Here is a 10526-nt window from a genome sequence, read left to right on the forward strand (position 1 = left end):
CCTGTAGCCATAACAAAACTACTGTATTTCAATGCTGTGTGCGGCACTTTATATTTTATGTGTTATCACACATGCACGACAACAACGGGGCTAAATCCAGAGTTCAATTTGCATTTCGACATGTGATCCTGAAGTGAAGAAGAGGATGAACGACGTTGCTAGGCAACACAAGCGTAATCCCCACACGGCAATGAAATCACAGATGTTTCATTAGCTAGTGGCTAACGTTAGCTAGGTTGATGCTCTTCGTTCACGTTATGCTATTCTTTGATTACAATTTTAGACAGCGAAGAGGTGTCTTTTGTTTTCGTATCTGTTGGTTCATTGTTAGCTAGATAGCCAGCCAGACAGCTAAGCTAATTCTAGCTAGAACATTTATAATAGTAATAACGTTAGCTAACGCGTAGCTAATTTACGTTAGTGTTGTTATCTAGCTATAATCAATTTCTCCATACTGAACAGTGACATTATGCAAGAGTAACTGCTGTGCCGTCATGGTAAGTCTTACAAGTTAGCATACTAGTTGCGTAACTTGTTGGTTAGCTACAAGTCTTGCTATGTAGTTAACGTTAGCTAGTTAGCTTTCTAGATTGCCGCTTGCAAGCTACCAAACCAAAGTCTATTTCACCGATCTGTGATATGTGAAGAGGTTCGTTTTAAAGTAATTGCAGTTAGCTAGTTTAACAGAGGATAACTGCGATAGTTACACGACATCCATTAAAACATGACTGTCTATCTTACCAAATGTGCAAATATTGTTTGAATCCCGCTTTAGTAAACAAATTGTCTGCTGTCATGTCCACAATAAGGATTCTCTTCCTTGTCACATCCATCCAGATTCTGTCTCGGGTGAAACCAGCAGTAGGTGGAGATTCTGCAGCTAGTGTCAGTGAGAAGAAGAAGAAAAACAAAGCCAAGAAGAGCCCTCGCCTGGAGGAATACCTCAACCAGAGAGACTACCTTGGGGCACAAACTCTGTTAGAGGTAGCCAGATAGGAAATCATGTAGCTAGCTGTCATGTGCAATCAGCAAATGAATGATGAGCAACTCTGTACTAAATGTGACAGAAGATATGTGATCTGTGAAAGTCCTGTGTCCTCTCAACATTCTCCTTCCTCATTCTTGATATGGCACTGTCTATAAGGTCTTTCTGTTTCCTTATTACAGTTGCATAGGTGTGTGCGTGTGACAGCGAGAGCACTGAGTCCTACTGTTGATGTGTTGGTTTGTCTTCCAGTTTCAGCGAGATGTTGGAGAAAAAGAGGAGCATGCAGACCTTTGGATTGGCTACTGTGCCTTTCACTTGGGTGATTACAAGAGAGCAATGGAGGTAGGTGTGTGTTCAGTCAATTTCATTCTTGTCTGAAGAGAAGCCATTTTTACAATGCTCTATATGACACATACACTACTGTTCAAAAGTTTGGGTTCACTTAAAAATGTCCTTGTTTCTGAAAGAAAAATGTCCTTGTTTCTGAAAGTACATTAGTGTCTAGTTTGAGAAACAGACGACTCACAAGTCCTCAACAAGCAGCTTCATTAAATAGCACCCGCAAAACACCAGTCTCAACGTCAATGAAGAGGAAACTCCGGGATGCTGTCCTTCTAGGCAGAGTTGCAAAGAAAAAGCCATATCTCAGACTGGCCAATAAAAAGAAAAATGGGCAAAAGAACACACACTGGACAGAGGAACTCTGCCTAGAAGGCCAGCATCCCGGAGTCACCTGTTCACTGTTGACATTGAGACTGGTGTTTTGCGGGTGCTATTTAATGAAGCTGCCAGTTGAGGACTTGTGAGTCGTCTTTCTCAAACTAGACACTCTAATGTACTTGTCCTCTTGCTCAGTTGTGCACCGGGGCCATCCCACTCTTCTTTCTATTCTGGTTAGAGCCAGTTTGCGCTGTTCTGTGAAGGGAGTAGTACACAGCGTTGTACGAGATCTCCAGTTTCTTGGCAATTTCTCGCATGGAATAGCCTTCATTTCTCAGAACAAGAATAGACTGACGAGTTTCAAAAGAAAGTACTTTGTTTCTGGCCATTTTGAGCCTGTAATCGAACCCACAAATGCTGACGCTCCAGACACTCAACTAGTCTAAAGAAGGCCAGTTTTATTGCTTCTTTAATCAGAACAACAGTTTTCAGCTGTGCTAACATAATTGCAAAAGGGTTTTCTAATGATCAATTAGCCTTTTTAAAATGATAACTTTGATTAGCTAACACAATGTGCCATTGGAACACAGGAGTGATGGTTGCTGATAATGGGTCTCTGTACGCATATGTAGATATTCCATTCAAAATCAGCTGTTTCCAGCTACAATAGTCATTTACAACATTAACCATGTCTACACCCTATTTCTGATCAATATGATGTTATTTTAATTGACAAAAAAATGTGCTTTTCTTTCAAAAACATGTACATTTCTAAGTGACCCCAAACTTTTGAATGGTAGTGTATGTCTATTTATTTCAATGACAGGAGTACAGGGCCTTGACACTCAGGTTAGAAGAACCAGGGGAGGTGTGGGTGTATCTGGCCTGCACTCAGTTTTTCCTGGGGCTCTACAGAGAGGCAGAGGAGGCTGCAAACAAGGGTGAGTATTAAGCAAACATGTTTTGTAGTTTTTCATCCTACGGTTTCTGTTTCTTGCCCTAGTCGATATGGTATTCCCTCTTTTTTTTTCCTGTAGCTCCAAAGTGTGCACTTCAGAATCGCCTGCTCTTCCACTTGGCTCATAAGGTCAGAATTGTTACCTTTCTGTATTCTTTAATATGTTAATGTGTATTTCTCATCATTCTTTCTTGTTTGCTTCTGTACAGTTGCTTGTGCTGAGCGATTTTAGAGCTTTTGAGGTCGGTTCAGAAACTGCGCATTGAGCACAACATGGAATTCAAATAATTGAACTGCCATCGGTCAATTAGTTGTTTAAAGACTGAAAAATAGCCGACATTTTGATGAATCGCTCAGCTCTAACGGTTGCATAAAATCATGTTTTACACAATTCCCAAGTGTCAATACTTCTACTGGACAAAAATATAAATGCACCATGAAACAATTTCAAATATTTTACTGAGTTACAGTTCATATAAGGAAATCAGCCATTTGAAATAAATACATTTGACCCTAACATGACTGGGAATACAGATATGCATCTGTTGGTTACAGATGCATTAAAAAAGGTAGGGGTGTGGATAAGAAAACCAGTCAGTATCTGGCGTGACCACCATTTGCCTCATGCAGCGTGACACATCTCCTTCGCATAGAGTTGATCAGGCTGTTGATTGTGTCCTGTGGAATGTTGTCCCACTCCTCTTCAATGGCTGTGCGAAGTTGTTGGATATGGGTGCGAACTGGAGCATGTTGTCGTACATGTCGATACAGAGCATCACAAACATGCTCATAGGTGACATATTTATATATTGCATTTTTTAAATTTAACCTTTATTTAACCAGGTAGGCTAGTTGAGAACAAGTTCTCATTTACAACTGCGACCTGGCCAAGACAAAGCACAGCAGTTTGACACATACAACAACACAGAGTTACACATGGAATAAACAAAAATACAGTAGAATAAAGAAGTCTATATACAGTGAGTGCAAATGAGGTAAGATCAGGGAGGTAAGGCAATAAATAGGCCATGGTGGCAAAGTAATTACAATATAGCAATTCAACACTGGCATGGTAGATGTGCAGAAGATGAATGTGCAAGTAGAGGTACTGGGGTGCAAAGGAGCAAGATGAATGAATGAATGAATAAATAAATACAGTATGGGGATGAGGTAGTTGGATGGGCTGTTTACAGATGGGCTATGTGCAGTGATCTGTGAGCTGCCCTGACAGCTGGTGCTTAAAGCTAGTGAGGGAGATATGGGTCTCCAGCTTCATTGATTTTTGCAGTTCGTTCCAGTCATTGGCAGCAGAGAACTGGAAGGAAAGGCAGCCAAAGGAAGAATTGGCTTTGGGAGTGACCAGTGAGATATACTTGCTGGAGCGCATGCTACAGGTGGGTGCTGCTATGGTGACCAGTGAGCTGAGATAAGGCGGGGCTTTACCTAGCAGAGACTTGTAGATGGCCTGGAGCCGGTGGGTTTGGTGACGAGTATGAAGTGAGGGCCAGCCAACAAGAGGTTGGCAGGTCACAGTGGTGGGTGGTATATGGGGCTTTGGTGACAAAACGGATGGCACTGTGATAGACTGCATCCAATTTGTTTAGTAGTGTTGGAGGCTATTTTATACATTACATCGCTGAAGTCGAGGATCGGTAGGATAGTCAGTTTTACGATGGTATGTTTGGCAGCATGAGTGAAGGATGCTTTGTTGCGAAATAGGAAGCCAATTCTAGATTTAATTTTGGATTGGAGATGCTTAATGTGAATCTGGAAGGAGAGTTTACAGTCTAGCCAGACACCTAGAATATGTGGACAACTACAAATACCTAAGTCAGAACTGTCCAGAGTCGTGATGCTGGACGGGCAGGCAGGTGTGGGCTGCGATCGGTTGAAGAGCATGCATTTAGTTTTACTTGCATTTAAGAGCAGTTAGAGGCCACGGAAGGGGAGTTGTACAGCATTGAAGCTCGACTGGAGGTTAACAGTGTCCAAAGAAGGGCTGGAAGTATACAGAATGGAGTCGTCTGCGTAGAGGTGGATCAGAGAATCACCAGCAGCAAGAGCGACATCATTGATGTATACAGAATTTAACCCTGTGGCACCCCCATAGAGACTGCCAGAGGTCCGGACAACTGCCCCTCCGATTTGACACACTGAACTCTATCAGAGAAGTAGTTGGTGAACCAGGCGAGGCAATCATTTGAGAAACCAAGGCTGTTGAGTCTGCTGATAAGAATGTGGTGATTGACAGAGTTGAAAGCCTTGGCCAGGTCGATGAATACGGCTGCACAGTAATGTCTCTTATCGATGGCGGTTATGATATTGTTTAGGACCTTGAGCATGGCTGAGGTGCACCCATGACCAGCTCTGAAACTAGATTGCATAGCGAAGAAGGTACGGTGGGATTCGAAATGGTCGGTAATCTGTTTTGTTAACTTGGCTTTCGAAGACCTTAAAGGCAGGATAGGATAGATATAGGTCTATAGCAGTTGGGGTCTAGAGTGTCTCCCCCTTTTGAAGAGGAGGATGACCGCGGCAGATTTCCAATCTTTGGGAATCTCAGAGGTTGAACAGGCCTAGTAATAGGGGTTGCAACAATTTTGGCAGATCATTTTAAGAAGAGGGGGTCCAGATTGTCTAGCCGGGCTGATTTGTAGGGGTCCAGATTTTGCAGCTCTTTCAGAACATCCACTATCTGGATTTGGGTGAAAAATAAATGGGGAGGCTTGGGCGAGTTGCTGTGGGAAGTGCAGGGCTGTTGACCAGGGTAGGGGTAGCCAGGTGGAAAGCATGGCCAGCCGTCGAAAAATGCTTATTGAAATTCTCAATTATAGTGGATTTATCGGTGGTGACAGTGTTTCCAAGCCTTTACAGTGTCCCAGAACTTTTTTGAGTTTGTGCTACAGGATGCAAATTTCTGCTTGAAAAAGCTAGCCTTAGCTTTCCTAACTTCCTGTGTATATTGGTTCTTAACTTCCCTGAAAAGTTGCATATCACAGGGGCTATTCGATGCTAATGCAGAACGCCACAGGATGTTTTTGTGCTGGTCAAGGGCAGTCAGGTCTGGAGAGAACCAAGGGCTGGTGAGTATGCAGGTCATGGAATAACTGGGACATTTTCAGCTTCAGGAATTGTGTACAGATCCTTGCGACATAGGTCAATGCATTATCATGATAAAACATGAGGTGATGGCGGCAGATGAATGGCACAACAAGGGGCCTCAGGATCTCGTCACATTATCTCTGTGTATTAAAATTGCCGTTTATAAAATGCAATTGTGTTCATTGTCCATAGCTTATGCCTGCCCATACCCTAACTCCACTGCCACCATGGAGCACTCTGTTCACAACGTTGACATCAGCAAACCACTCACCCACACAACGTTTGTGAGGCCGGTTGGACATGCGGTCAAATTCTCTAAAATTATATTTGGAGGCGGCTTATGGTAGAGAAATTAACATTCAATTATCTGGCAAAAGTTCGCCAATTACTCACTCCCTCAAACACTTTAGACATCTGTGGCATTGTGTTGTGTAACACAACTGCACATTTCAGAGTGTGCTTTTATTGTCCCCAGCACAAGGTGCACCTGTGTAATGATCATGCTTTTTAATCAGCTTCTTGATATGCCACATCTGTCAGGTGGATGGATTGTGTTGGCAAAGGACAAATGCTCACTTACAGGGATGTAAACAAAATTTGAGTAAAATAAGCTTTTTGTGCATATGGAACATTTCTGGGATTTTGTATTTCAGCTCATGAAACATGCGACCAACACTTTACATGTTTATATTTTTGTTCAGTGTACTTTTTCTCTTTTTGTAATGCAACTGTATGCCACTGTAGGTGGCAAACCAACCAAACCAGCCATGCCTTTCCTATCTGTTCCCAGTTCAACGATGAGAAGAAGCTGATGGGTTTCCACCAGAACCTGGAGGATGTGACTGAGGACCAGCTGAGCCTGGCCTCCATCCACTACATGAGGTCACACTACCAGGAGGCCATCGACATCTACAAACGCATCCTGCTACAGAATAGGTACTTATACTGAACCTTTCTCCCATGTCCCTTCATCAAAATCACTGATAGGCAAGAGCATAGTCCCACAAATCCCTCATATGCCAGATTACTGTGGTCCCACTAGTACCAATGGGTATTGTGTATTGTCTGAATGAGCCGGTGTCAATTTTACTGTAAATTCTTATAACTATATACAGTAAACACACTATAAGCCATGTATTTAGGATGAAGTATTAGAAAATTGGAAGGACACATTTCATTGTGTTGAGACAGAGACAAGAAGATGGAGAGAGACGGGTATAGTTATTTTGCAGTGGAGAAAGATGGTGTATTATATTGGACGGTGCAGTCAAAAAGCAATAGAGAAAGATGCACAAGGACTTCTATTCAAGAATGCAATGTGAGCTGTGGGACTAGCTATTGCATGTTTTACAGATTTTTCTTTTAACCCCAGAGATTTCCTGGCTCTTAACGTGTACGTAGCGCTGTGCTACTACAAGTTGGACTACTATGATGTTTCCCAAGAGGTGTTGGCTGTGTATCTGCAGAGCATTCCTGAATCCACCATCGCTCTCAACCTCAAGGCCTGCAACCACTTCAGGCTGTACAACGGCAAGGCCGCCGAGGTAAAGCAACTCCGTATGCGTCAACGGTCAAAACAGACTGCCATGCATCTACACGCGTGTTTGCCTGACATCCACAGTCGATGTTTATGCCTACACTTGTCATGTACAGCAATAAATAATGTGGTTCAATTTGTTCTTTTCTCTCTCAGGCTGAGTTAAAGAACCTTATAGACATCTCCTCCTGCTCCTTTGAGTTTGCTAAGGAGCTTATCCGGCATAACCTGGTAAGCCGTTCCACCACCCATGTTGTGTGATTGTGTTTGCATGACAGTGACCCCATGCTCTATAACCTTTGACCTCCAATCACCCCAGGTGGTGTTTCGTGGTGGGGAGGGTGCGTTGCAGGTGCTACCCCCATTGATTGATGTCATCTCTGAGGCTCGATTGAACCTGGTCATCTACTACCTCAGACAAGGTGGGTCTTAGCCATTGGTGGTTGTCTTTGAATCCTAATCCTTACATTGAAAAGTTCAATAGCTATTTTGTCATCAGTAATGTGCATCTTTATGTTTCAGATGATGTTCAAGAGGCTTACACCCTCATAAAAGACTTGGAGCCAACCACACCACAGGTGGTAATAGTTTCACATTATCAGGTGTCATAAGAGGAAGTCTCGCTGTTTAAAGACTAAAGCCTTAATAGCGTACATGCAGTGTCTTAACACAATCTATTTATTTAAGGAGTACATTTTGAAAGGAGTAGTGAATGCTGCTTTGGGTCAAGAAATTGGATCGGTGAGTAAGTGTTTGACAAACTACCCGAAAACCCCCTAGGACCACACAGTAGAAATGTCTGAGTAGATTAGGAATGTCTTTTAAACCTGGTTTAGTAAGATCATCATTGATATGAAATCTGACTGACGAGCAGTCTCTGTTCCCTCCTCGTCCCTGCCGGTATCTCTGCTGCAGAGGGATCACCTGAAGATCGCTCAACAGTTCTTCCAGCTGGTCGGAGGCTCAGCCAGCGAATGCGGTAATGTGAATGAATGAATCTAAAGCGATTCAACCAAGAAGCTAGGAGTTAGCGTGTGTGTGTATGTCTGCGTGTGAGTGAGCATGTGCGTCTTTGTCTCACTGTCTGTATCTCGCTCTCCTCAGACACGATACCTGGAAGACAGTGTATGGCTTCCTGTTTCTTCCTTCTGAGGCAGTTTGAAGACGTTCTCATCTACCTCAACTCAGTCAAGGTTTGCATGGCCCAAAGCATGTAGCACTAGGACAGTATACCACGTAGGCATGTTTCCACACACATACAATCATTTTTCTTCTCCTTTGCATTTGAGTGCTTGACATATTTATGGATTGGTGTGGAAATAACATGTATACTTGGGGAAAGGAGGTGAGCATTATTTCTGTTTTGTTTATTTTTGGTTTGTCATTAACAGAGTTACTTCTATACCGAGGATATGTTCAATTTCAACTATGCCCAGGCCAAAGCTGCCTTGGGCAACTACAAAGAAGCAGAGGAGGTACATCCTGTCAACATAGAAAAATGCTTTTCTGCTTGCATGAGTAGTGTATTGAATCAGTTCAAAATTCATGTTGTAACATTCTTTTATATTGGACTCAGATATTTCTGCTGATCCAGGGTGAGAAGATGAAGACTGACTATGTATACCTGAGCTGGCTGACTCGCTGCTGTATGTTTCCAGTCTGAAATACATTATCCATTTGTCGTCAATACAATTTCAATACCTTTTACGTCAATACGATATCCACATGCATGATCTAAGAAACAAAATATATGACGAATTAATTTGAATAAATATATTTTCTAAATAGTGTTGTCTCTCCTCTCGCTCAGACATCATGAACCAGAAAGGCCGGCTAGCCTGGGAGCTGTATCTGAAGATGGGGGCTTCGCCAGACTCCTTCAGCCTCCTACAACTCATTGCCAACGACTGCTATAAGGTGAGGCTCACTACTATTCTCTCTACTAACTTAGTTTCCAGGCTAACCACAAGTCAGCAATGGCTTAATCTCCCGCACCAGACTTCCTCCACAATAGACTGGGGACGAGATTAGCAAAGGCCAAGCTTTCTCACTATTCATTGCAATTAAATGTTGCTCTGTCTGTCTGTGCTTTCAGATGGGTCAGTTCTACTGGGCAGCCAAAGCATTCGATACTCTGGAGAAACTGGATCCCGACTCCAACTACTGGGAGGGCAAGAGAGGGGCCTGTGTCGGAATCTTCCAGCTCATTCTGGCAGGCAGAGAGCCAAAGTAAGTATTGGCTAAGTTTCTTAGTCTTAAGTCCAATTTTGATACCAACACTTGTCTGTGTTAAAGATTTGTCCCCTACACAGTCCCCAACACATCAAATATGAAAATCATGTCCTCCACAGAGATGTTTTGGCACATCATTTTTGTACCTTGAGTAATTTACATTGCACGGTAAAGTGTGACTTTTGTGATTCAGGCACTTACATTTTTTTACTTTATCAACAACCATTATGGTAATGTTATGAAAAAATTGCCATTGTACAATATGACCTGTTCCTAACTTCTCATCACTAAGAACCATTGTCTGTGGTTCCACAGGGAAACCTTGAAGGAGGTGCTGCCCCTGTTGAGGAGCACACAGAACCCCCAGGTGGAGTACATTATCAGAGCTCTGAGGAAATGGGCCAAAGACAACAGGGTTCCTCTGACATAGCAATGTCATAACGTGCTTAACTCACATAATACACTTATTACATTATATATGTGGTTTACATGTGCATTTTTTTTATCAGACACTTTACTAGTGAAAATCTATAAAATAACATGTTCTCATGAGTCATGCACAATGTGTATTGATGTGCTTTATTGTACATGTGTCACAGTATTTATATCATGTAATACATGTTTTATTTGCAATGTATATAATTCTGTACAATCTCGCCAATCAATTGTATTCAAATGTTTATTTTGTATTACTCAAATGATGCTGATACAAGTATTAAACAGTATTCTCTTTATAAAGAGTTGTTGACCATTTTCTCTCTATTGTTTGTTCTATATACATTCACTATTTCTGACATGATGTTGTTTTTTTTATTGTGGGCAAACTGACACAAATAGGAATACATTTGAATGAAATGGTACATGTACTGTCTTTTGAAGTCCAAAATACCCTATTGCTAATAAACTTCTTAATCATCTAAATTAAAGGAAGCAGTGTCTCTACAAAATAATTGAACGCAACAAAAAAAACTCAATTTCAACAGGTGTCCACCAATGTTTGCTTGTGTTGCGTCGTCAGTGCCCATGACGGTAACTCAGAGTCACCCAAC

At 42.1% G+C, this 10526-nt stretch overlaps 1 protein-coding gene across 2 annotated transcripts; it reads left to right on the forward strand.

Annotated features, from left to right (window-relative positions):
• The first annotated feature begins 35 nt into the window (after positions 1–35).
• LOC110485797 (intraflagellar transport protein 56) lies at positions 36–10398 on the forward strand. Of its 2 annotated transcripts, XM_021556969.2 has the most exons (18): positions 36–497; positions 838–984; positions 1238–1330; positions 2475–2589; positions 2686–2735; positions 6499–6644; positions 7081–7252; positions 7402–7476; positions 7565–7667; positions 7768–7823; positions 7933–7986; positions 8161–8224; positions 8350–8438; positions 8637–8720; positions 8822–8891; positions 9056–9162; positions 9341–9474; positions 9793–10398. In XM_021556969.2, the coding sequence occupies exons 1-18, from the start codon at positions 495–497 to the stop codon at positions 9905–9907; spliced, it is 1677 nt and encodes a 558-aa protein (XP_021412644.1). In that variant the 5' UTR covers positions 36–494; the 3' UTR covers positions 9908–10398. The 2 variants fall into 2 exon arrangements, with proteins under 2 accessions (XP_021412644.1, XP_021412645.1); XM_021556970.2 differs by lacking the exons at positions 36–497; positions 838–984; positions 1238–1330 and adding an exon at positions 2211–2266.
• The last annotated feature ends 128 nt before the right edge of the window (positions 10399–10526 follow it).

The sequence above is a fragment of the Oncorhynchus mykiss genome, chromosome 13, assembly GCF_013265735.2.
Source record: "Oncorhynchus mykiss isolate Arlee chromosome 13, USDA_OmykA_1.1, whole genome shotgun sequence".
Lineage (NCBI taxonomy): Eukaryota > Metazoa > Chordata > Actinopteri > Salmoniformes > Salmonidae > Oncorhynchus > Oncorhynchus mykiss.

Bases quoted from the DNA above. Each gene is read 5' to 3' on its own strand.
- LOC110485797 (XM_021556969.2), top strand. The intron at 7,668-7,767 runs GTGGGTCTTAGC...TTTATGTTTCAG, and splicing joins CATCTACTACCTCAGACAAG to ATGATGTTCAAGAGGCTTAC. The intron at 9,163-9,340 runs GTGAGGCTCACT...CTGTGCTTTCAG, and splicing joins TTGCCAACGACTGCTATAAG to ATGGGTCAGTTCTACTGGGC.